At 38.6% G+C, this 27,992-nt stretch overlaps 1 protein-coding gene across 2 annotated transcripts; it reads right to left on the bottom strand.

Annotated features, from left to right (window-relative positions):
- Positions 1-60: 60 nt before the first annotated feature.
- spire1b (spire-type actin nucleation factor 1b) lies at positions 61-25,532 on the bottom strand. Of its 2 annotated transcripts, XM_047150167.2 has the most exons (17): positions 24,996-25,532; positions 20,127-20,158; positions 14,973-15,206; positions 13,486-13,611; positions 11,575-11,649; positions 11,031-11,195; positions 9,970-10,056; positions 9,538-9,667; positions 7,837-7,878; positions 7,216-7,364; positions 6,740-6,833; positions 6,494-6,636; positions 5,083-5,220; positions 4,494-4,564; positions 4,363-4,390; positions 3,653-3,789; positions 61-3,306 (listed from the first exon to the last, which is right to left on the bottom strand). In XM_047150167.2, the coding sequence occupies exons 1-17, from the start codon at positions 25,237-25,239 to the stop codon at positions 3,042-3,044; spliced, it is 2,160 nt and encodes a 719-aa protein (XP_047006123.1). In that variant the 5' UTR covers positions 25,240-25,532; the 3' UTR covers positions 61-3,041. The 2 variants fall into 2 exon arrangements, with proteins under 2 accessions (XP_047006123.1, XP_017309382.1); XM_017453893.3 differs by lacking the exon at positions 7,837-7,878 and having other exon boundaries at positions 24,996-25,531.
- Between the last annotated feature and the right edge of the window lie 2,460 nt (positions 25,533-27,992).

Below are 27,992 nucleotides of genomic sequence, written 5' to 3'. Positions count from 1 at the left end.
TTAAACAGTACAGCCATTAAAAGGTAGGTTTCCAACTCTTAATTACAACAGCAGCAGCAGTTTGAAGGTATTGCATTTGTTTATTATGATCATCCAGATTTTGGGAAACAAAAATGATCACAGTCACAGATCCAATGCACAAGCACAGATGTACATGCAATTTCCAGTTGTCATTTGTGTGAAGGTACATATACAGCCCAAGTTCCACAAGTCTTTTGTAAAAAATTCAGGCATGAGGAAAGTCCATTATGGTCAACGCATAACACCAGATACTGAAATTCATATGATTCTCTCTCAGATTCCGTCTGGTAGAAACGCCTATTTAAATGATGAGGGTTTTGCTCATGGGTCCATTTTGTGTCTCTCGGTCTTGCGATATCAACTTACAACCTCCCGGTGAGCTAGTCCTTACACGACTTGTTGAAATAGCGTATCATATCTAAGGACTTTGGTGCATTTTAGTAATGTTGTGCTTAGCGTCAGTCGTAGTACTCAAGAAGTAGTTGTGCATTTGGTTTTTAGGGAATCTGTGAACCATCATTTGCTTTATGGGACAGAGAAAGGCAATAATTATGAAGCAAAAAAAAATAATAAAAAATTCAGTATATAAAGATTAAATGCAAGAAACATTTCTCTGGAAACAAAAAAACACTATCACTAGCTGAAAAAAATAATATTGTGTTGTCTGTGTACTTTTTCTTAGTATATTACCTCATTCATATAATTCATAAAATGTCATTTTTAATGTAAATTTAATGCATTTCCAAGTCTCGGTAACTCTGTTTTAAAAGAATAACGTGATAACACGTAAACACAGTAAAGCTGTCAAACGATTCAGGGTCAATAAAGAAGGTATTAGTTAAGATACAAAAGGATTTTTGTTATTGTTATGCTCCATTTCATTTAAATGACATTTTTGGCTTCCAGAATGCGCTAATATTGATTTGGCAAATCATCTCCCAGGGTATTTTGAAAAATAAATGTGTTGTGCTTATTAGAGAACCCTCGACTTAGAAAACCACCGTCACTAAAAACCATGTCAATCATATGTCAAAGTCCAGTTCTGTAGAGTAAAACAAGATTACAATAACTGAGAAAGTCAGTGGCTTTAAGGCAAATTAACAGCTTATGGTATGCAGGTTAGGTAGAAATATAAAAAAAGAAAAGAGAGAGAGAGAGAAAAAAAAACAGAAAACCTGCACAATTAGGTTATTTATACGAAAGAAAAACGATCAGTTATTTCAATTAATACTATTATTGACAATGGTCACATAGAGAAATACAAACAAATGATGGCCTACATACGGTATGCTAAAGTATGAAATGTGGAGGAATGTAGACCCATCATGCACTACTGAAAAGAAAGTCAGGACTTTATATTTAGTAGCAGATCAACATGGCTACCAGTGACACTTCACATCAAACTGCTGAGAACATTACTGACATTGTTAGATTCTCATCACTCTGTAACTGGGATTGGATTAATAAAGGGGATTTGGACTGGGACTGGCAACAAGGCATCATTACAACATCTCACATCAGTGGCCAAACTACAGCATGTCACCCGATTCATATAAAAATAAATACAGCTTGATCGACGGTCTGTACACCTGCAGCAAATATACATATTTACAAGACAAAACGTAGGTTTTTTTTCAGTTCACCCTGTTGTACATTACACACATCATAGCATATGACAAGACATGTGCCCATAATCAGTTTTATACCATGGCCATGGAGAAGGTTCCAGTCAAAAAATGTCTTCACAATGCTACCTTTTATTCACTGATAATATTTCTAAATTCGGATAAGGTACTGGGTTTGCCATATCGATGAGAAAATTCCACACAAACAACCCGGTATACACTCCTTCGGATATTTTCTGTTAGCTTTAATCACCCCATGTCGCCATTTTTCAAAAAGGCGGAAACCCAGTTAGCAATTGACGCTAACTGTATTTAGAGCGTGATTTTATCTGTTTAGAGCATTTTTTAAAGTAATTTCCCAGCACATCTGCGGTAAATGTTGATATTCTCGACAACCTGGTCTGGTTTCTGCGTTCTCTCTCTGTTTACATTCCCTACAATAAAAGACTTGCTGGTTACATGCTAGCTAGCTAGTTAAATTCTTCACCTCACTCAGTAACTAGCCTCCATTCGTAGCATTCACATGTCCCAGTTGCTTAGCAGCGGTGTTAAACAGCAAGCAAAAAAAATAGCAGCTGACTAAATACATTAAATAAATGTACTGATAAAGATCACCTCACAAAGCGATAGTCTCTTGTAGTGTGAATACGGCAACGTTTTTGCACAATTGTTTATAAATTTCTCATAAATAATAAAGTATTGGCACCCTCCGATCAATAAACTTGCTTTGTCTCATGTTCAGTGGTGCTTCTGACAGGCACCAGGGACAGTATTTTAAAGTAAAACAAGCATTTATTTGGGTGATTACATTTTTTAAAAAAAAACTTAATTCGTCAACAACTCATGCCTATCATGAATAATCATGTATATTTAAAGGCAAAAATATGAATTAACATTTGCGTAAATGTATTCCTGAGTCAAAGCAACAGTTCTGTCCACCATTTTAAACCTTCCAGTGAACCATTATGGTACTGCCTTTCTTCTCTCTTTTACATTTGTCCAAAATAAAGGGTCTCTGTAAGACGGCTGTCCTTATGCTGCTTTCTGAATTTGACAGACTTTAATCTCAGGAGCTCAGGGGGTGTGGAGATATTCTGAAGCGTCCACAAGAACAACTAACTCTTAGAAGATATGCAACACGTTGTTATTGTGGACACCGCAACATATCTCCACACAGAATCTAAGTGATTATCGGCACATGCCTACTTGTACGTACACCTGAACAAATCTTGTTAATACGTCTTACATGTTTAAAAGGATTTTATGGCCATCATGTTACACAGTCAACAGCTCACGTTGTAGTAAACTCCAGGACAAACAGAGGGTACTCCAGGAGGACTCCACTTTAGGAAGTATCTCGGTCTAGTCCAAGTTGTATTTCTTTAAATACGTGATTTAGACTTCATGAATGGTTCTCTCAGACGGCCGGTACTCGGATCCCGTGGCTGAGGGCTCGTTGAATGAGTGAGTCTTGCACTTCATTCGGCCACGTTTGGTGGCCAAGGAAAGGCTGCGCTTGCTGGATGAGATGATGTCTGAGATGAAACTCTTACAGTCCACACACACCTCCATGGTGCTCCAGTCTTCAGTGAGCTCCTTAGGGAGCTCGATGTCCTCGCGTGAGGACGACGCTGAGGCCTGACGTGATGACTTGGACAGTCTGAAAGGTATGGAGGAAGAGGTAAAAGATAAAGAATGAGGAAAAAAAAAATAAAAATCAAGAAATTAGATTTGGTTTGGGTGATTGTTGTAGTACCCAAGTGTTAAAACGTAAGTCACATCATGCTGGAAAAATGGTCAATGCTAGATAAGCTGTTCTTATACTTGGAAATTAGTTGCTTCTATGGCAATGCAAACCACACCAAAATTGATAGCTATGCACGAACATCTGGTTCAGGATAGAAATACTCAGGTAATCTGGACTGTTCACTTTGTGAGCGAACACCACACCATGATGCCATTAAAGCCTGCTCTAAGAAGTCTGTGAAGGCTGAAGGATATGGTACCTGCTCATGGTGCGCTGAAGGCTAGGCCGGCGCTGGCTTGTGCTCGTCTTCTCTGATTTGCCCCGGGACAGCGTGGAAGTGGATGGTCCCAGAGAGTAGATGGGTAGACTGCTATACGGCTTAGAGGGCAACCGAATCTGTGCGAGTGTCAGGAAACACAAAAGTCTGTCAAAATATGGTCTAGTATCAGTAATGAAAATGCGCTTGTCTATTTTTTAAAATCATGTCACTTTGTCTTCTAATTAAAGGTAGAAAATAAAAGGTTTGGAGGATCGCAGATCAGGCAAAAGTTTTTGTACCTAGGCATTTATAGTTAGGACCTTAAAATTACAGCTAAGCATTAAGAAAATTCCGTATATGGCATTTTAATTTATTCTCTCCCAAGTCTGCTTATCCTGTGTAATTCAAAACATTTCTCATTCTCATTCAATTCTTCAAATGGAATAGAAACTCATTAAACATCTACCGTGTTTAATGTTCGAATTAGATACCCTTTTTCTAACAGAGTTCGTGGAAAGGTTCCTGGAAAAAACGGCTGACCCATGCTTTTCCAGGGGCATGTATTAAATTTGCATTTTACTGGAGAAAGAGTTAGTATTGTTATCGGGATACAAGTCAAGCCATTTGATACACCGCACCTTGACTTCCTGTTTTGAAATCTACTTTAATGATGAGAAGCTCTAAAATGGCAACCAGAAATTGTGACTTACCTTCTTACAGCATTGTGAACACACCGGTCTGAGGGAGGAAGGAGAAATCTCGGATGTAAAAAAATTTTTTTTTTAAAATGTACACAACTCGTCTACATACCAGACTTCATAACGGATCATCGATCCTTTACCTTTTGCAGAACTGGCAGGTGTAAGACCAGGTGAAGAAGGAGAACCGTTTAGTCCGACAGCAGAAGCAGAGCTGCATTTAAAATAAATAAATAAATAAACCTCTTTTAACAGAATTTTCCATTCAAACAATAGGAATGAGAATAAAAATTATAAAAATTATTCTCATTAGAAGTAATTTTTTTAAATAATATTTTCTCTCAAATTATTTGCACCAAATTGAAAGAATATGTGCCAGCCAGCTCTTCACGATCATACAGCAGCTACCAAGAGGATGAAGGCAAACATGTGCTTCTTCCAAGAAACATGAAGCCAACCAACTTTATCTTTTCAATCTGCTGCATCACAAATGGAGGAACGCGCTATCTGCCCTCTTCCACATACACAAGCAACACGATTGGCTGGCGTCACTGTGATTGACAACGGAGAGAGAGTATGCCCTTCCCACCCACACAGCACAGCTAATTTGACTTCCTTTACAATAACTTTTCTCTCTGTTCATCTTGATCGCCGTTACTTTATCTCTTCATGACTCATCTGTAATGCGCTCGATATCCGTCGTGTATTATGTAAGCAATTCTCCATTCCTACCTTTCCTTTCTTTAGAGCGTTGTAGATCTCTTTGTACTGCTGGAACTTCTCTAGCTCGGCTTTAACCAGGACCTGCCGGATGTGCATCACCTCCTCCACCGTGAGGGCCAAACACTCCACCGGGAAGCAGAACTCCTCCTGAACACCCACACAGCAAACCGTTTAGCACACGCAGCACACATCACAGAGGAATCGAAGTTCAAATAAAAAAAAATAAAAAAACACTTACAAGGGGAAAAAAAAAAAAAAGAAGACAATCTAAAACTGAAACATACAGTATAGATATACAGCCCGCATATTCGTATTTGACATCATTTCTTAAAATATGATGATTATTTCGTTGGAGCTGTATCGCTAATTCCTAATCAATGTTTTGCATGCAGCCAGTCGTATCAAAGCTTGGGACAAGAATACTTGGGACACCTTCTGCGTCTTCTGATGGAGCATGCTACTGTGAATAATCTCAGATGGATACTCTAAAGATCTGCACTTCACTGGATAATCTCACCCGGACCCTTATTCACGATATGCTCATACTGTACATCCTTACAATACACTCAGTACTGATTGTCTTTACAGTATACAGGTGTAAAGGATTCGTAATTTATAATCTCACTGTCCGGTGTCAACCAAAAGAGGACGAGTTCCCTTTTGAGTCTGGTTCGTCTGAGGTTTCTTCCTCATGTCGTTTCAGGGAGTTTTCCCCCCTCATCACTCTCACCTCACGATCTTTAGGGATCTAAATCTACGTCCAGATTTCTGTAAAGCTGCTTAGTGACTCTTTTAGTAAGTGTATAAATGTTTTGCAAACTAGAAATTCAAGTTTCAGTACTGCTGAATTTCGTCGTACTCGTGAGCATATCTTGATAAATGCCTATTAGTCGACAAAATGACAAGGAAACGGTGAAAGAGCACCTCCTAAGTGTGTGATAAATTTAATCTTCCAATAATGCAGCTGAGCCAGTGCAGCTTGTCTGCGACCACAGACACATTGGCTCCGTCTCCTTTTATATGTGTAATTTCTTTTGTCCTATGTTGAATGACTAGTCTTATTTGTTTTATTTATGGAGTTGCCTTGTTTCAAGTCATGAATATGAAATGAATTACGTAGTAATTTTCCACTAAATTCCTAAGTACATAAATTAAAACAAAACAAACATACATATACAATAACAAATATACATTCCTAGTTACTCAGAAGCCGGTGAATAAAAGAGTTAAGTCTTGAAGAGACATATGATTCCAATAGTTATTGAGGTTTATTTAATGCCAGAAATTTTGTGGTGTTTAGGAAAATGTATGGCTTCATCTTGAGCAACTACTTTTATTTATTAAAAAAAAAAAAAAAAAAAAAAAAAAAAAAAAAAAAAAAATCTAAAATTGAGCATGCGAGAGTTCCTTATTGACCCACTAAGGATCTGGAGCTCTGTCTGCATGGAGGGAGGAACTGCCGGACATTTGTGGGCGTCTCCTTTTCTATGGAGTGTCTCCTCTGTGCCGGCTGCCTCCTCTCCGGCTGCGGTGTGGAGGAGATGGGCAGGAACATGGGCGGAGCTAAAGACAGCAGACACTGTACATTAATAATAATAATAAAAACATTTTTTTTTTATACACTATCTTTGAGTGTTCATTCTGTCTGTCACTGCAGGTGACTCACTCTTCTTTCCCAACACAGACTCCGGCGATGTGTCCTCAGCTATCGGTGTGGAGATGCTGGAGCTGCTGGCTGACCTTTGACCCACCGTCTCATCCTACGGAATGGAACATACACCAATTAATAGTTATGGAAATCTATATGGCAAGTTAATGCTTAGCATTAAAAATCCCATGGCCTTGCTAGTAGTAATAGTAGTATTAGTAGTAGTATTAGTAGTAGTATTAGTAGTAGTAATAGTAGTAGTAGTAGTAGTAGTAGTAGTAGTAGTAGTAGTATCTTAGCAGTAGTGATTCCTGGGTTCACTTTATAATCTTGCCTGGAAAATACAGCATTGCTAACTGCTGTAAAAGGCAGATTTATATATCTAACATGGCTAACTATGAGTGAAAAATAATAAGGGACATGTTAGTTTTATGTTTCCATTCACTTTCCTGCATGCGAGCCATATTAGCATTTTTTCCTTCATACACACTCACGTCTGAGTCTGAGCTGCCCAGTTCGGCGAGAGTGGGGGCATGGAGTCTCTTCCTCTGGAAGCCGCTGGTGCTGTTTGCCTGGAGTGACGAGCCATTAGCTAAGGAGAGCGAGCTGGATGCCTTCCTCGCTGCGTCAGGGGCGGAGACATCTGGACAAAGTATCACATTTCTGTCACACAATAAAACATGCGGGTGTATGGGTGCACAAGTGTGTGTGTTCGAGAAGGTGTGAGCGAAGGTGAGTCCACAAGTAGACAGCACAAGCTGGTGTTACACACATACACACAACATGTGAGTCACACAGTGTGCTCAGATGACCATGTTTATGGACCGTTTTGAGGCTTGTCCAACTGACAGAGCTCGTCAGCTGAGCACACCATCATTTGTGCCCCATATCAAGAGATACATTCAAAAGGTTGCCAGATTGGATCAAAAGTTACAGATCCGAGATAGGGTTTATTCATTATTAAATCAAGTCTTTCAGTTGAACTGCTAATGACACAAAGGCATGAAATGAAACGACATGCGTGCTGCACGTTTGACTGAAGCATCATGGACAAACCAAATGAAAAGGAGCGAATCACACCGAAAACAGGGCACAGACAGATCGCACGGCTTTACCTGACGAGTCAAAACTCTGAGACGTGCTAAGCGGCCGAATTACTGCAAGGACAAAATGAGTCAGCGGGTTAAAACAAGCAGATTTTCCTTGTATTTTAAAAACAGTGGAGGAATCTCTTCAAGATTCCATATCTGGTGAAATGATGACACTTCAACTGAGATATCACATATTCTTTGGTGTCTAGAAGGGTCAGAAGATAGGAAATTGCCTTCATGGGCTAACATCAGTAAGTCATTAAAGCGTCAAACTGAACTTTTAACTGAGTAATGACTAGATAGATTGGGCCGCGTTCATCAAGCTAGATACCAGTACGAACAGATTTATTCGTAAATCGTTCATGCGAACGTTTACACAAGTAATGAGGTATTCATGAAAATTCTGTAAATACAAGGGGGAAAAAAAAAACAAACATTCGTATAATACTCATGCTCTGAGTGTTTGTAAATTCACGCATAAAAAGACTAACTAATGTAAAACCTCAACTTGATTGACTTCAAATCATATTATTTGTCGTTTTGTATTATTGGCATTAATTAAAGAACACGAAAAATAAAGAAAGCGAGGCAGCACAAACCCATAAATCAAGACAAATAAAAAATATACATTCATTTATGACCAAAAAATCAAATAAAATAGCCAGCGCATAAACAGAGGATGGCCGGTTTGTCTGCAAACAACTCAGTCGATGAAAGATTTAGAGCTCGCTTTTTATTAGTAGTGTAATTAATGTAGTAAATATTTTTATCGTCATTTTGGCAAGTGAGACAAAATACCTTCCATTTCTGCATTTCAGACTTTACCCTGAGCTGTCATTTCATGCTCCCCAGCAGTCTGTGCGCTCGACCTTTTATGGAGTTTCGTGGGCATCACTAAATGCAAATGAACTGTGTCGGGAACACGCTTTACGCTTTTATGCGACTACAAAGAAAATCAGCATTTCCAAGACTTTCGCAATCCGGACGAGATTAAATTTTTTCGGTTTAGCTTGCGCAAGCATTTACACACAACTTTACTAAAAGATTGATAAATGAGGCCCACTGAAATGAACTGGAGCAGACGGAGTTTAATGCAGCATAGCAATGAATAACGCACTACATGTGTCTAATCAACAGTTTGTGGCTCAACTGGCAATTTAAAAGGATTTTAGAAGAATATACAGCATATTATCATCATAAAATGCATATATGTACATCATGTTATCCAAAGCTCTGTATCAAATCACGCACTGTGCACTATATTCGAACACTACACTCTGTGTTCTTTACTAACTGGGTTTAGTATCACAGGGTAGTATCAAAGAATCATAGCAGTTTTGAGTTTTTATGCTGAACAGAAAGGACAAACTGTAGTGTGCGGTGTGTGTAGTGTACAGAATTGAGGAAATCGAAACGTGAAATGTTAATAATTGAAAAAATGACAGCCATCACCACTTGTTTCATTCAAACACATGGATCTGAAATAATCAAAGACAGATCTGTTGTTGGTAGGTAAGAAATCAAAGTTATTTCATTCATTATTTTATTAAATAGTGACATCATTACAAACTGCTGTTGTATAAATTACTGACTATTAATAGTACAGTCCGTCACGGATTCTCAAAAACGTGAATGCGGACCAAAAGTGGATAGTGCAATACAAAAGTACAGGATATGAGACACCACCCAATATGTTTGTGTGCACATGTGTGTTTGCAGTCTCACCCAGATTGCTCCTGCGAATCTGGTCAGGTGACACTGGGCGGAGCTTCCTCTCGGATTTGATCTCCTCCAGGATCCTTTCATGGAGGCTCGGAGGACGTTCCACCTGAGGCTTCAGCTTACGTGCTGCCACCTGCAAACACACCCACACACACAGACACACACACAGACACTTCGTAGGTTACCATCACTCATTCACACACACACAATAAAGTTACATTTAAATTAAACACGGTATTGAATAAACCAGCCATAAACCAACCATAAATTGACAAGCCAATATTGACAAGCTAAACATCACAAAAGAAAAAAAAATTAATAAAAAGGTACATAACCGAGACGGCCAGATCACTCAACAACGCTATAATTAATTGGAGTCCTCGACAGTGCTTCCGTGTGTTTTGAATGTATTGATGAATGTGTGATGGTACTCACAGGATTGAGGGGCGGTCTGGATCGGATGAACTCCAGGATGACTTCATGTGCGCTCTTCTTTAACCGAGGAAGAATGTCTCCGTTCACCTGAGGGACACACACAGGTGCGTTATAGGCCCAAGTAGGAATGTGTAGGAAGTTAAATGATAATAAATACAAACTAACACCCATTATTAGCATTTGCACGTTTTACATTTGGTCTATATCTGTTCTGGGGGTCGAATTTCAAAATGGCAGCTCAGACGGACACACAGCCACAAGTTTTTTTGCATACTTCTTATCCTTAGGATCACATTACTGACCTAACCTCCATTTTATTAAACAACATTCACCACAGTCAGGCTCAGATAGCAGTACGGATTCTTTACCCGTCTGTATTCAGACACCAAATACTAGGCAAGTACTAGGAAATGCAAATATTAGTGGTTTCGCTGATCGAGAGAAGAGTTTGCAGACGGCAAAATATAGCTTGGAAGCTGCTGCATTCTAAGGGATCGATGGTTTTTAAAATAAACCAGGACTTAAAACGGTATATTTTGGTATCAAAATATCAAGTCAGGATGACAGAACTTTAATCCTTTAATACCACATCCTCATGTCTTCCATGGTATTAAAAGAACAGAATTGATGAATTTGTCATTTCTACATGGGAAAGAGGAATCTGCTCACCGTTCATGTACAAACACTGGTGCTAGGGGCTAGCATGTTTATAAAAACATAGACGCCTAGCATAAACAAGAAAACGAGTCTGCTGAGGTGAATGATTTAGCTAGCTAGCCTGGCTCCATGAAGTCGTGCATATGGAAATTGTAAATGATATCATTCCTTTACAATGTGGAAACCAGATATAAATGTCAAAAATATCAACAATGCACTCAGGTGTGTTGTTTAATTTCTATAAATACGCTTAGCATGGGACGCTAGCAACGTACTGCCACGGAATCATTTATTATATTAGGAGTCATTTATTTATTTATTCATTTTCCACTTATATAAGGGCAGAAGGATGATTCCACGACCGGTGTGCTGTTTGTGTGCAATGGTCTGTGTATTTTATTCACCATGACTTTGCGCAGTGTGTAGCGTTTGGCGCGGATGTCGTCCATGAGCATCTCGTAGGGTGTGAGCTGAAACTCGATGGGCAGAGGGTTATACTGCCGTTCCTGCACCTTCTTCAGCTTCACGCCGGTCCTCAAGTCCCTCATCACCTGCACCCAGAACCTCGCCTGAACAACACGACAAATTCACACACACACACACCACCGACTACAGTCACACACTTTAAAAGTACTTCTGAGGGTTTTTTTTTTTTTAGTCCTATCTATTTTAAATGCTCATTGCTTAAGATATAACATTATGTAGTGCACTACGTAGCCTGTGAAACATCATTTGAGATTTAGGGTGTGCAAAAAGAGTTGAGCCCAATAAGTGCCCGTTGGAAACTGTTCACTGTTTACATGTAATATCAGTTTTAGGACAGGTATTTACTTGATGACATGCATTTACTTGAGCATCATCTTTGAATTCTGAAATATGAGGGATACTCCTGAAGGTAATATTGGGATCCTGTGTTTAAAACAAGAGATTTCATGATGATTCACTCACCCAGTCTTCGTTCTCGAGCTCATTCAGGTCTCTGGCTGAATTGGCAGTTTTGTTGTCTTCCATCTTCCGCAGGTTCTGACCAATCACAGGCAAAAGAAAACATTTTACACCTCTGACATCACCATCAGAGACCCTAAGTATTTATACTTGCCAGTCATAATGAAGGAGGTGTGGCCTATGTGTGTCATTCCCAATGAAAGGGGCCGTGGCCTTTATGTTTGCCAGTCCCAGTAAAGGAGGTGTGGGCTCAGTGCCAGCCAGTCTCAGTCTCAGAAAGAGGCATGGCCACATGGCTCTGCACGCATCAGTCCCGGTTTAAAAGGCATGGGCTGTGTCCCAGTTGGCATACTTACACCATGTACTAAAAGTATGTACTCTTTTTGTGAAGAAAAAGTGCATACGTTTGAGTGTGTATAAAAAACAGTAATCAAGTACTGTGACACACTAATACGTAGTGTAATGGAAGAGTCGTTGTTGGAGCCAATGAAGGAGGTGAGGCCCCAGTGTCTGTCAGTCCCAATGAAGGAGGTGTGGCTTTAATGTTTGTCAGTCCCATAGTAGGAGGTGTGGCCTTAATGTTTGTCAGTCCCATTGAAGGAGGTGTGGCCTCTGTGTCCATCAGTCCCATTGAAGGAGGTGTGGCCTCAATGTTTGTCATTCCCAGTGAAGGAGGTGTGGCTACACATTCCTCAAAAATACTTTGTGCTCAAATTCAAACAGAATTTTGAATTGCACTGCATCACATTGTATCAAATTAAAAAGAGATGTAAAGTATATTGTAACAAATCCATGGTTGCTTTTAATGCCTCTTTCTTAAATTGGGGTTTAATGATCACACGCTATATTGTCTCAAAACAAGAGACAAACACACTTAAATTTCAGATAAACACTAAAAATGGTGTGTCCGAGTTTGAGTTTTTAGTGGCACTGGTTCGATTTGGAGCCTCTGGTACCTTCCATAATAAAGCTAGAATTTACAGCAGCTTTTCTTTTTTTATAGTGGGCTTTTTCTTCAGGCACAAAACAAAAGCCTGTAACAATAAACCCCTGTGGGAACAGACAGAACCGCCTTTAAGAGACAAAACATGCTGGAGTAGAGGAACATCTCATCTTACACATCTACACAAAACCAGACTGGTAATCCAGGACGGCATTGCTGGCGTACTGGGGACAATCAGGACGTCCCAAGATCCTCAGCACTGTTCGCTGAAGAAACAGCTTAGCTAAACGCACATCTTAAAGCTTAGCTAAATGCTCATACATATTTTATTTAGCTTGAATTACAGACAGAACATTTTAATTAGAGCTAACTGAAACCTAATGCATATTGATGAACTTAAACGGCAGCTCTTAAATAGCTTACAGTGCTGCTGGTTTTAAAGCTAAAAGTGATGACATAATGATGATTCATCGCTGTCGATGTGTCCCAATGTATAAATTTAGATGCTTCACTCTCTCCTTTGTGTGATGGCAGTTGTCCATCATTTCATAAATACCTGCAAGTAATTATTATAGCTTCCATTAGATGTATAATAAGATGGTGTTTCAAAATTATTGATTAAATTAACATATCAGATAGTTGTTACATACATTATACACTATATGGCCAAAATTAGAAGAAAATCAGAGAAACCACCAGATTAGTCTAATACATTCTTTTTAAATTATCGAATTTTAATCACAGACCATCATCTAATTGTACTCATTTACGTCACTAAATTACACGTGTTGTCTCAACCATGCTCCTGATCTATTACCCACAATTCTCTCTGTGCAAGAAAGCTGCACCTCCGAGGTCACCATCATGTGACCGTCATCTATTTCGACTGTTCGTCTCGTTTAAAGAGGTTACTGTAACGCACTTATCAGAAATGGTTCAAAACGGCTCTACAGCACAGATATTTTCCTCACCTCTTTTGCACTCCTAATTTTTTCCAGAAACGTCCGCAGTTCCATGGTTTCAGCATAGAGTGCGCGACACACGGCCCGGTAGTGATCAGGGGCATCGGTCGGCCTCGGGAGGTGCATCGTGCACAGCTACGGGACAACGATTAGCAAAACATTAGCATCGTTATTACTTTAAAGAAATCAAAACTTAAATAAATTAAATAATAATAAAAAAAGTCAACTCAGGACACCATTGCAATGAATCTTTCTAAGTACGTCACTAAATATGAAATCACAATCTGGTTTCTAGAAATGACAGTAATACTGTATTAGATGCTACAACATTTACTAATTTGTCTGATACTGTAGGTCACTTGGCATTTCCATTTCCACTCCGTTACGTTCCACCATTAAGCCTCAGCCTCCTTACGGAGTAGAATATACAAATAAAAAGCAAAGGTTCTCCTGCCATCAGTCGTTTCATTTTGAAGAATATAGGGATGGTTCATTCCATTATTTTGAAGCCAGGACTCTTAAAGGACATACCAGGTGCCCAGAAGTTGAGGACCTGAGTTGGCGTACACTGGCACGTTTGGTAGAAATGGACAGACGGCGTTTGTGAGTCACTCTCTGCTTGATCCTGGCTGCTGAACAGCCAGTTTGTGCTTTTCTCACTTTATCAGCAAAACAGCATTGCAGCAAGCAACCATGCAGTTTGCTTACTGCTTACACACATTCACACAGACTCTTCAAGGGACCTGATAAATCCCTACAGTACTGGACAGTACACTCAGTAGACTCAGCAGATTGTGCAAATGAAGCCAGGAACCTATAAAATGCTCGTTTAGACTAAATATTCGCACTTCAGCAGCTTTATTTGCGTGACTGTCAATTACAATTCCTGGGAATCTGAACGGAAAAAGAAAAAAAAGCTATTCGGACAGGCCATTGGATACGTCAAGCTTTTTCAGAGGGTGAAATTGGACAGGTATTGCGTAATGCACTATACTTCATTCTGATTGGCCAATCACTGCATTTGATGGTGTATCATTAATGACTACGCAATGTAACATTCCAGAAGATTCTGCTACCCTTATCTCATTTTTCCCTCTAGCTCATTAAGACGAACACTAAACTGACTGCTGTTGCTACAGTATTAGCATTGACATTATCTAGCTAGCCGAGTAGCGACATACTGGGTCATTACATGGAACAACCTCCAGACATCCCACTTTGCTTTGTTAATCCTCTACATTGCCATTATCTTGTTCTGATGAAGTATTTTTCTTAGTCAAAGCTTGTATCCTGTTGTAAAATCTTAGCTACTGAGCAAGCTAGCTATTTAACATGCTATCTGATACGAATCTATACATAATTAAGAGGACACAAGCCACAAAAAAGTCAACTTGGTGTTATGAGGGAAGTCGATGAGAGTATGTTTAACCAATATTGGGATGGTGGCCCAATAAAAATGTATTAGATTTATTCATAAATATGACACGCTCTAGTACCTTAAGAACATCTCGGTAGTGGCGACTCCCTCTTCTCTGGCTGAGCTCTTCTTCCTCCTCATCCTCGGTGGCTTCGTAGCCTTCGTCAGGGCAGGGGTCAGGGTTCAGCTCGGTCGTGTTGGTCATGAGGTCGATCAGCCGCTCGAGAGGTGGGCTAAGTTCTCTCTCCTCATGCTCCTTCAGGCCATAGTCCAGAGCTTTGTAGATCATAATGCCCAGAGACTCAATTACATTCTACACACAAACACACACACACACGTTTAAAGTTTTCTCAGGGCCACACTAAAACCACCAGATACCCTACGTTTACTTAAATGATTCCTCCGACCAATCCTGTGGTGTATGTGGTCCAATGTTTCTTTAGTTCCCCACTCACAACTTTAGCTGCTACCTGCATTAAAGTTCCCAATTACAATAATTGATGAGCAAAAACAGAAAGAAAGAAAAAACAACAACTTAGAACCTTATCTTGTCATAGAAAACATATATTTAAATGTCTAAAGACATTATGAAGAAAAATAAAGCTTGGAAGGTAGTAGCAGAGATTGTTGGTGTGTCTGGTGAGTGCACGTCGCTAGTGTAGCTTGCTTTGCTAATCTGCCAACGAAGCTATGAAGCCTGGGACGTAACATGTAAATCTAACACTACCTAATCTCACTAGTCTTCACTAGTCAGTGTTGGAAGAGATATACATCATCATATATACACCACTGCTTATCATCAAAACTAATCACTGTTTCCAGACAAGCCAACATTCTCTCCATGGTAACCATGACTGAAATTGATATGGAGAAATGTGTGTGTGTCTGTGTGTAACATGGGGAGCATCATCTACACTCCATTACACATCAACAGTCTGAACATAATAGACACATTGACCACACGATATCTCCCCCCCCTTTGAAGCCAGGAAGGTCAATGATGATGGACACCAGCCAAGTGAACAGACAGAGGCTGTGCAAATGCATGCACTTCAATAAAAGGACCCTTGTGATGTCAAGCAATCAACCATGGCCTGAAATAAAATGACCTGATAATAACCACTCCAGTCTGAAAACAGCTCCCCTGCTAGCGATGCCTAATATGTTTGCTGATTGACAATCATGGAAGATTAAGAAACAATTTTCAAAAATGTGAGGTGAATAAGAGTGGGTATCGCTTACTTGGAGTCAATTAATACAGTCCCTTCTGAAACTATTGGAACAGCAAGGCCAATTCATTTATTTTCGCTGTAGACTGAAGACATTTTGGTTTGAGATCAAAAGATGAATATGAGAAGAGAGTTTAGAATTACAGATTTTACTTCCTAGTGTTTATATGTAGTTGTGTTAAATGGCATAGAACATAGCACATTTTGTATCATACCACCCAATTTTTAGGCAAGCATAAATATTTTAAACACATGACTGCCAAGCTGCCACTGTTGGGCCCTTGAGCAAGGCTTTTAACCTTCTTTGCTCCAGGGGAGCTGACCCTGTGCTCTGACCCCAACTTCCTAGCATGCTGGGGTATGCGAAGAAAAGAATTTCACAATTTATACGTGACCACTAAAGACTCATTATTATTATCATTACTCTTGGTTTAGCCGTCAGTTTCACCTGTGAAGACTACATTTATTGTTAAAAAGGATGAGCCAACATGAAGATCAGAGAGCTGTCTATGGGAGAAAAGCAAGCCATTATGAAGCTGAGAAAAAGAGGGAAAAAAAATCAATCGGAAACATTGCACAACGATTGGGCATAGCCAGTACAACAATTTGGAATGTCCTGAAAAAGAAAGAAACCACCGGTGTACCGAGCAACAGACGCCGAATGGGTCGGCCAAGGAAAACAACAAAAGCTGATGACAATCATTGTGAGAGCTGTGAAGAAAAACCCAAAAACAACAGTCAGTCACATCAACAACCTCCACAGTGCAGGAGTGAAGGCACCACAAATCCACAATCCACCATTCAAAGAAGACTTCAAGAACAGAAATATATAGAGACCGTACCACAAGACGCAAAGCACTCTTCAACAATAAGAATCAGAAAGCCAGATTGGAATTCACAAAGAAATACAGAGACAGAGCCCCAAAAGAATCTGGAATCTGGCTGCTTCTGGTACAAGCTGACTAATCTTTATTGATGATGTAATTCATGATGGTAGCAGCAGAATGAATTCAGGAACATTTTGTCTGCCAATTTACAGAGAAATGCATCCAAATTAATTGGGAGGAACTTCATCATGCAATGACCCAAAACACTGCCAACACAACAAAGGAGTTTATCAAGGGGGGAAAGTGGAAGGTTTTAGACTGGCCAAGTCTAACACAAGACCTTAACCCAATTGAGCAGCATTTCACATCCTGAAGAGGAGTCTGAAGGAGTCTGAACCCCCCCCCAAAAACAAACAACAACTGAAAGAGGCTGCGGTAAAAGCCTGGAAAAGCGTCACAAAAGAAGATACCAACAATTTTGTGATGTCAGTGAGTCGCAGGCTTGATGCAGTTATTGCAAGCAAGAGATACGCAACCAAATACCAAGTGTTCCTATACTTTTGCTCACCTAAAAATTGGGTGGTCTGATACAAAACGTTATTTGGGAATAAAACCAGTCCGTAGAAGGGCTCCATAAGATTTTTTAAAAAGTATATTTTAAAATAAATTTGGTTGTCTGTCTGCCTGTCTATCTATCTATAAGCAGCTAGTCTTCTAGTCGTTCACTTCCCTGGGATTTTGTTTTATATAACATTGTGGAGGTAAACTTTTACTCCAAACCTGGGCATGACGAGCAACATGGCTGATGTGTGAATGAATGTGAATGCGTCATCGTGTTAGAAGCTTCACACACTGGAGCTGTGAAGGGTTTTGTAATTAACCGGAGAGGTGAGCCATCAGCCATGTTTGAGCTAGAGTATGTGATGTGCATGACTCAACAGGACTCCATGTGATAACCGCTGAACGACAGAATACAGTGTGGGATGTCTTTTTTTTTTTTTTTTAATTTCCAGAAAAAAATGTACCTGCACCAACCACAAAGGCATGCACATCTTGCGTTTCTTATCACTGAGTGTTACAAGTTTTCCTGGACTCGTTGTAACTCAAGGGTAATTAATACGACAGCATTTTAATTACGCATTAGGGAATTATTTAACTGGTTACCGTGTTTGAGTCTTTTAATTTTCCAACATAAATTTCTTCCAGGCGACGATGAAAACTAGGTCATTTTCCGCCACAGGGGAGTGAACTGGACTGCGGTTTCACACTGAGTGGCAGAATGAGGATAAGATGACTAGGAGAAATTCATGCTGTGTTAATATGAGAGTGTGGTGTTGATATCTCCATCCAAATAGGTTACTTGCATTAGCCTTTTAGCTCCAGTACTAAACCAAAATAGCACAGATCAGACACCAAACATGTCTTATTTACATGTTAAACTTGTGTAACTGAGTCAAACTGTTTGCACAGTGTGTCATTTTTACGGACACATTCCCGCCCAATTTTCTTGAGACATAACATAGCCATAATATCAGCACATGCCCTGCAGGTAATACATAACTAATACATGCACTCCCACTATACATTTGACAGACGTCCAGCTGTGTAGTCTGTTAGGAGGGTGAATTTAATCATTACACATAAAGACCACAACCTCACTGTGAGTTAAAGGCCAAAGCCATTTGAAATGCAAAATGATGAGATTTATGTCGAGTGATGAGAGAAGATATCTCTGACTGGTCTGTAAATGTCATCAGCTGGAGAGCTTCCGAGTCACAGCACGATATTTGCTCTCAGAATGACCTGCTGAGGGCTATAATTAAATATTTTAGGAAATGCTAATGGTTCTAATAGCGACGATAATAAATGTATAGTTATGACACAAAACAGAAATTACTGTATTATCTATCTCTTTAAGTATAAATTAGTTTTAGGGGTATGTTGCAACTATAGAACTATATAATATAATGAGAATTAAACTTGATTCTTCTTCTGCAAAAAAAAAACCCAACAACAACACATCAGTAACTGATACTGTACTGGGGCTTGAACCCCGAGCTGCTGATCAGTAACCCAGAGCCTTAACCGATAAACCACCACTGCCCCCTATGTTGATGATATAAACCATAACACCATCAACTTGCTTTTAAACACAATGTTTTGGGTTATAATAAAGTTACTAGCCAGGTTAATAATGAACATCTCTTGCGTATCCCTTAAGAGCCCAATAAACATTTAATCTAATTTAAACATAATAATATTTAAACCATATTCTACACAGATATGAATCTGACTATAGGCCTGTCACTAGAACTACTTTTGTTGGACGATATATTGTTCACGAAATAATTGCGATAAATGATATTATTGTCATTTTAAGATCATTTTATGCCACTGATATAATGATAATATAATAGCATAATTAAGCAAAGTACACCCTTTCAAAGAGCAATGAACTTTTATTTCTTAAGAATATTCAGACTCTGTAATACAATACAGTGAATTTTTTGTGCTTTAGTTATTCATTGTCTGTGTTTAGTGCGTTGTAACGTAAAGAGCATATTCACAACATGACATCATTCTACCAAGCACCTTACTTAAGTTCAAGTTCACTTGTGCATTCGTGTCAGAAGCGAGTTGTAATAATATGTTTATGTTGTGTAAATGTCTGATTAATCTCACGTGTGTATAGGATGCGTTCGGCTATTCGTTCAGATTCAGCTCGCGCAGCTTAAGTGGCTCAATCCCTGACGTTACTGACTATGACTTGCGTGTCATTTTTTCATTTGAATGTGCATTTTTATTTTAAATCCGACAAATAGTCGAAGCTCGAATTTTTATTTGACCGCCCTTGATCAGACAAGAGGACCGAAGCAGATGGCTAAAATGTTTTCGACATTCATACTTATGTAGACAAACACGAATGTAAACACGATATCGCGGTCACCAAAAACGATCGAGGTCACGTCCGTGTATCGTACGATGAGTCGATAATGTAGTTATCGTGACTACACTTCTGTATCTGTCTGATTCTCTGTAAAACATAACACTAACTTTTAACCAAAAAAAAAGACCGCTTCTGAAACGCAAACTTTCTCTTGCTGGTCAAAAATACTGTCTACACAAGCAGCCTCCTGAATCGTAAAAACACAGAGAGGAACGGACAGCTTCACTCACCGTGACCACAGCGGACGCAGAGTGCTCCTTCCCTGCGGGGAGAAATAAAAGAAGGTGGTAAATTTATGGTAAATTTCAGAGGTTACTACACTTTGCAGTTTCTCAGTTATGTGACAATCAGAATTTTTGTTTCATTACATTCAAGAAAGAGTTTAATAGGCTGGTAAAGGAATAATTGTTTATAGCTGCTATGACATACAGTTGAGGTCATTGTTTACATACGCCTTGCAGAATCTGCAAAATGTTAATAATTTTTAAACATTCATTGATTCTCAAGAAGGTGACGTGATACATTAAGAGCCGGGGGGTGTGAACTTTTGAACAGGATGATCGGTGTAAATTGTTATCATTTAGTCTTCTGGGAAACATGTAAATATCTTATGTAGCTTCTGAAGGGCAGTACTAAATGGAAAAAAAAAATAAGATCTTTCAACAAAATAATAATTTACACTAATCTTCCTGTTGAAAAGTTTACACCCCCCTGGCTCTTAATGTATCGTGTTGCCTTCTTAAGCATCAGTGAATGTTTGCACCTTCTGTAATAGTCGTGTACGAATCCCTCAGTCGTCCTCAGTGTAAAAAGACGGACCTCAACATCATATAGCCGCTGCTGGAAAGGGGTCAGATATAAGATATACAGAAGATGCCGGAAAAGCAAGGAATGTGCAGGACCTGGAGGATTTTTCTGAAGAACAGTGGGCAGTTTATATTTAACATGTTTATTATTGTGTCTTGTGGACTATATGTAAACATCTGTTATGTGAAATAGCTTATTCAGGATGATCAGTCTTTTTAAATGAATAACATATTGCAGAAACTTATGACCTCAACTGTATGAGATGACAAGAACTAACCTCACAGATGTTCTACAACATTAAAGGAAAACCCTTGTGCGTCAATTAAAAAAAAAATTATACATCGGTCCATAGAGGACAAAAATGTCCATGTCCAAAAACGGTCATAAAATATTATATATTAATATTTTTTTCCACTTTCACTGACAGATTTTTTTTTTTTTTTTTTTTTTTTTTACCCAGCATCAGTTCTGATCACAATTACCAAACATTCGATCATTTTCAGAATTTTAACACTTTAAATGCTGGTTTCTTTACATAATGCAAAATCTTCAAAGCTCAGTAACCTTCTTGGACTCATATACATGGGGTGGGATTTGTGATTTCCAGTACACAATTCAAATGTTTTAAAACTTTGTCAACAAAATAAGAGGCTATTAACACAGAATGCTTGATTTTATGCGTACACATCATGGGGATTATATATTTGCAGTTTGAATGGGTTTCGTCAGGGAAATATTTGTCCTTAAGGTCCTGAGTGTAACTATTTTGTGTACATACTTGAAAATAGATTTATGAAAGCAAATGAGGGTGAAATATTAAAATTCCAATAAAAATACACACCTTTTGCTAAATTTATGCTGTTTGCATTAACACAGACAAAATGATTTAAAATAAATAAATAAATAAATGAAAGACAAAAATGCCCATAAGGGTTAGTAAATAAATAAATAAATAAATAAATAAATAAAAATTAACCATTGGCAAATTGCTATGGTATAAGAGGAATAAAAAAAAACCCCAGGATTTTCTGTAACAGGAACAGAAGACGCATGGATGTAATCCAAGACGCTCAAAAATTTAAAATCACCAAAAGTAACATACTGCCGCTTTAAATGATAAAGTACGAATCAATTAGTGGTGGAGCTGAATCAGGGATGTTAGAGCAGGAACAGACCAAACTGTGCAGAGTTTGTTGAGCTTTTTATCTGGGGGTGGAATCAGTCTCCTGACAAAAGAAGTGAAACGCAAGCAACGTTCCTTACAATCTCTTTAATTAAACGGCTAATATTAGGTGACAAGATGAACAAAGCATAATGAACAATACAAGATTCAAAATATAAAAAGGTTTACTGCACAGTTCCCAGAAAAAAAAACAATGTAATTCTGATCATTGTAGTAAATGATGTGTACGATTGTATGTTTTCCAAAAAAAAACAACAGAGCATTTAGTCAGAAATTTCTATAATTGATATTGCCCAAGTCTAGACTTTGGAGTCATTGTCGAGCATTACAGCTCACATTCAAATTTCTGCTTGGCAAACTGCTAAACTTTATGGACATGTAGGATATGAATATACCCAGCTTTGAGATGACTTTAAGCGATTTGTTCTTTTAATACTTATACAAACAGCAACAAGCTCATTCGTCCTGAGGAATGAGGGAACGCATCTTCGAGTGTGTACACACATCAGACACACCCATACATCCTATAATGAGTCACAGGCGTGACATTAGCCAAGAGTAGATCAACCAAGTCATGACACAATGTAAATACACACCTAACTCATTTGGTATAATGTTTTTTTTCTTTTATTGCCTCATCACCTAAACCTGTATGGAAGTGTATCAGAATGAGTTTAATCCAAAATCAATCATTTAAGAACATGTCGAAATATTATCAACTTGAATCGAGTTGCACTTTGTAATAAAACTAGAAAACGTGCTGTTGGTATGATGTAAAATGTTTTGAACCTACATTGTAACATAATGTATGTTTTGGATTTCTGTGGGTGAGTAAATTATGGGGGAGGGGCAGTAATTACTTTAGCTAATAAATGTTTACGTACATGTTTGTCTAATGTACCCAACATGTGAATATATTATATATCCGTACATAATATATCATAAACTAAATCTAAGCTGCAATCGAATTTTTTTTACATTTGAAAGGGAAAAACTTTGGGAACCTTCAGCACCGAGTATTGCAGCTGGATCAAAAAATGTTTCGAGTGGTATTTGAAGAAGAATAAACAAGCTTTAGCCTGGATATAAATGTCAGAAACCTCTGTCAGATACTAGAACTTTTGACTTTTACTTTCCATCCAGAAACCTAACACTGAGGACGGAAAAAGAAAATTTAGGATTTATCTGAACACATGCAACATTGAAAAAAAAATAAAAAAAAAATGGAGAGGCTGGTGAGGGAACAGCTCTTTATAACATCTGTAAAGTAAGCGATAACAGGAATTAACCTGTCTCGTGAACATCCCATAATATGAACTCTGACTATAAACAGTAAAAAAATGAAAGAATTATACAACAGTTAGTTCTGGTCCACTAATTTGATTGGACAAGTCACTTATCCAATATAAAATTCCAATTCTAGCAATAGTTTGTTTCGTTGAAACTGTTACTACGAAGTGTCTGTGCGTTACTATGGCATCACACAATGCTCTATCCAGCTGTGGCTTCTTTGGGAACTATTTTTGTCTGTGGAGCAATACTAGACAAAGTACTTGGAAATATTGTGTCTGAAATATCAGTTACTCAATAATAATTTCTTGTTAAAACTGTTGTATAAAAACAAGATCGCAGTTGCGCTGTTGTACTGAATATCAGCAAGGCTGTAATAACGGCATTTTTGATGCTGCACTCAATTATGCGCCACTACGTATGCTGTTAGAATTACAAAAAGTAAAAATAAATAATAAATTTAGGCTGGTCTGCCTCAGCGGTCTAGCAGCACTCGTCGATGTCAAAATGTTTGAAATGGCCAATCAAATTAAAGTGGGTAGAAGCCTTATTAAAGATGTTAAATAACGGTGTTCCAGAACCTACATAGTGCTCGATAAGACTAAGTTAGATTCAGCCGTGACAGGAGCGACTTCGATAAACGAAATCGGTAACAAGCGAGATATAAACATCTAAGACAGAATTTCTTGTAATTTTATCTGTAATGAGATAAATGATAAATAATTTTCAATTAAGAGAATATTACCAATACGAAAAAGTACATATTAAAATGACATACATTTATTCAGGCACAATACAGAACCACTCGTTAAAGAGAATTCCCTACTCCCTCAGTGCGTGGCTCACATTTAGTATCGGCTCGACTCGCTCGGAACCTCCACCGCGGTGGTGCTAAAAAAAGTACCAGGTACCATGTACTATCCGCAGTGGAAAGCCTCCAAAAAGCGAGCAGAGTCGAGTTGAGCCGTACCCTGCCGTGGAAAAGTGGCTATAAAGAACTAAAAAGGACAATTACACCTGTGTCCGTACTGCCAGTGTTCGGGATGTAATTACAGTCTTGCTATATACACTATAGAAACGATACCCTATTAGAACGAGCGCATTAATTTAAACCTGTGATTTGCCTTGCAGCCGGAACTACTGTCAGAGCTGCTGACCAATCAGAAGCGAGAATTCTCCTCAACAGCGCTGCGGTATAAAAAAATAATCGGCTGTTAACAACAAGCCACTTGCGTCACATCACATCTGCGCGCGCGACGGCGTCCGCGAGCCGTACAACGGCTTTGACAATTTAAAACGAAACAGCACGCGCGTCCATGCCAACACGCAGAAGCCTTGTTGCCAGATTGACTGTCTTCCTCCAGAGTTGGATATTTTATTTAAAAACAAAACAAACAAACAAAAAACGGCCTCATGCTACTAATGGATACAAGTTTGAGCCAATTCCTAATAAGCTCAATTCAAACCCGAATCGGTAAACACTCAAGTCAGCCCTGACTCCTACGTGGAATTGCACTTTAGCTCTCTGGCCTATACTGATAGCACTCATATTACACAATAAGGCGCTGACTAGATATAAAATAAATAGATGAATTTTGTTTCAAATATGTCTAGCAAAAGTCGAACGCACAAGAATAAGTGTTTATACAGCTAATTAAGATAGATCTTAAGGTCATTTTGCTGCACAGATTGGTAAACATAGGTTTAATATTCAAACACGTGAATCTGAAGTGTGAAATCAAAATCAAGCTAATCTGAGCTAGTTTGATGATGATGATGATGATGATGGTGATGATGATGATGATGTGATGGTATTTACCTGGAGATCTTTGTAACCCGACAGTGCCGTCTTTATGGATCCTGACATCTCCTGGTCCTCTGACAACCCTGGGCTGATCCGAACCGGATAAATCCTGACAGCACTGATAACACACCGCCCATGCCTGCTCCTCGTTGATCGGCTGGTCGTACAGCGTTAAGATCTCCTCCAGCGAGAGCCCATCAGCCTCTCCATCCGCATCCTCCTTCTCCATGGCGTGAGCCAGAGGAGCCGCGGCATCCATCAGCTGCTCCGAGTTGGCGTCCGCTCACCTTTTACACATCCTCCTTTCATTTTAGTCGTCTTTCACACACCCTCCCGTTCTTCCCATCCATCCATCGAGAGAGAAACACAGCTGGTAGAGAAACACGCAGAGATCCCTACTGTTACCTGACCGCATTTGTTACTAACCAATCTGGTCGGTTTGCACTGCGCATGCGTAGAGTTCTTCACAGTTTTTACGACGACGCCCGAGCCGTACTGCGCATGCGTATCATTTATTGTTTTACAGCTTATGGTGTTAAAGGTGTCCAGTGTTGTTTTATATTGCACAAACAGTTTTGTTAACGTCTTGTTTTCACTAGGCTCCACAAACTAATTGAAAACCCCAATTTTCTTATAAATCACCGGTCACGTGTGCCTTTTCTTAAATAGTTTAGATAATTGCTTTGTTTACCTGAGTAATGCAGAGAAAATGTTTAGCCTGACTCTTGCCCAGAGTCCAAACGCCTCTTACAGTGTTAGTTATTATTTGCTGAATTAAAGGGAAAGTCCCTTCTGAAACACATTAAATATGCTCATACCATGTTGTTTGTGTTGTGTTTTAGTGATTCTGGTGCAAATTTGGTGGTTGATTTCTGTTTTTAAAAAAAAAGCCTACATGGCAACGTATACATCCAAGACCAATTTGTACAACCTCAGTGTCAGCGCTACCAAAGGCCATTTTGAAAAATCTGTAGTTCCCAGCATTCTTTGCAATGGACTGCATTAGGAGAGAAATTTAGGGAATTGACTGTTATTTTATGTTTTTCAGTAAAGGAAAAGACATGTTAGTGTTTAATGTTCTCTTAGGTTGGACATTTGAAGTGGTTTCTGTAATGTTTTAAAATTTTGTGGTTACCATTGTGAGGGGAACGGTGGCATAGTGGTTGGAACATTTGCTTCACACTGCCAGGGCTGGGGGTTCAATTCCCGCTGCTGCCCTGTGTGTGTGGAGTTTGCATGTTCTCCCCGTGCTGTGGGGGTTTCCTCCAGATACTCCGGTTTCCTCCCCCAGTCAAAAGACATGCATGGTAGGCTGACTAGCATGTCCAAAGTGTCCATAGTGTATGAATGAGTGTGTGAATGTGTATGTGTTACCTGTTCAGGGTGTACCCCACCTTGTGCCCAATGCTCCCTGGGTCCAGGTTCCTTACGACACTGAAGGTTAAGCAGTATAGAAAATGGATGGATGGATGGACACCACTCTGCTGTTTTTTTTCTTAATTGTTCATGATATACATTGTGTATAATGATGAATAAAGCTGCTTGTTTAAACATAAAAAAATAAATAAACCTCAGTAAAATAATTTAAAAAATTAAGTTGGACCAACATTTGACAAATGTAATAAAGTTAATTAAACATACTAGAGTAAATTAATTTGACCTAAACCAACTAAATTATGTTGACCCAACTAAACTGATTTATTTTGAATGAACTAAATTAAATTGTGTGTAAAAACTTTATTCAGTTAAATTAAGTAAGAGTAATGAATTTTTTTTTTTTTGAGTGCAGGCACATTTAATTATGTCTAAAACCACAAACTACATAAACAGAAAGTAACAGTAATATGCCACCACAATAGTTACAACAGGTGGAGTACTATTTGAACAACCAACTTTACAGTATGTGGTTTCAGACATAGCCTATGAGTTTAATGAGTGATGACTAATTATAGATTTAGGTGGGGACAGTGGGTTATGGTATTTCTATGTTGTATGTATATGGAGCACATACAACTTAGTGCGATAATTTGTATAACCTTAGAACATGTGGAAAAAGACAAAGAATGATATTTTAATTAACAAGAGATTTACCGTGTTATGTTAGGTTCTACAAAGGTTTCTTCATTATCAGAAGTAGCAAAAAATGTTTAAATGGTAACTGTAACATTATCAGTAATGAGAAAATATAAAAATTATAAGCTACCAGTTTCGCCCAAGTGCTTTCATTCCTTTCTGAATGTGTTTAATAACTTATATTTAAAAATACTTTGCTTTTGTGAGTGCTTTCACCCTGTTCCATATCTGTGGATATAGGATACACCTACATTTCATGTTTACATTATTAGAATTAGTGAGTTAGTGTATTTGTTTGTTTGGCAAGATACAAACCGCACTCACCTGCACAGGTATTTAAAATATAAAAATAAATACAATATGTGTTTTTTTTGTTACTTAAGCCCAAATGAACCAAGAAACGCTAATTAAATGATTTTATATATTTATTCACTTTTGAGCCTGTTTCTGTTTCGGATCCTAACGCAAAGGGCGCATACACGTGACGAGTCGTTTGAACGAGCCGACTCTTTTTCGTGAACGTTGAGAGTCGACTCCCGTATGAGAACTTTTTTTTTTTTTGCTACTCATCTGCTCTAAACTTTCATTAAAATAGCTGGACTTTTAAACAATTATCTCGATAATTGCCTCGCTAAATACAGTAGAATCTTCAGCAAAATGAACAGGCACAGAAATATTAACGAACGCGTATTTTTGCACGCACACACGACACATTGCTGTTTAAAAACATAAAAACAATGCACAATCATGTTATTTTGTTATTTAGAATGAAGAGTGCGATTTCATTTATGGGTAGGCAAGTATCATTGGTAAAAAAATATATATATATTTCAAATATGTCTGTTTCGTAAAGGAAAGAGTCGTTATGGAGCCGAAATAGTCGGCTCTTATTGGTGAGCCGAGCCAAATGATCTGACTACCTGAAAAGAGCCGAAATTC

Source organism: Ictalurus punctatus, chromosome 23 (genome assembly GCF_001660625.3).
Source record: "Ictalurus punctatus breed USDA103 chromosome 23, Coco_2.0, whole genome shotgun sequence".
NCBI classification, from domain to species: Eukaryota; Metazoa; Chordata; class Actinopteri; order Siluriformes; family Ictaluridae; genus Ictalurus; species Ictalurus punctatus.
Note: the sequence above shows the minus strand (reverse complement) of the source record. Positions and strands in the feature narration are given on the sequence as shown.

What these genes read in the sequence shown, in the direction of transcription:
- spire1b (XM_047150167.2), bottom strand. Translation starts at nt 25,239, where the DNA reads ATGGATGCCGCGGCTCCTCTGGCTCACGCCATGGAGAAGGAGGATGCG. An exon ending in TGGGCAGCTCAGACTCAGAC is followed by an intron (nt 6,834 to 7,215) that starts GTGAGTGTGTAT and finishes TCCATTCCGTAG; the next exon opens with GATGAGACGGTGGGTCAAAG. An exon ending in GACAGAGCTCCAGATCCTTA is followed by an intron (nt 5,221 to 6,493) that starts GTGGGTCAATAA and finishes GTGGGTGTTCAG; the next exon opens with GAGGAGTTCTGCTTCCCGGT.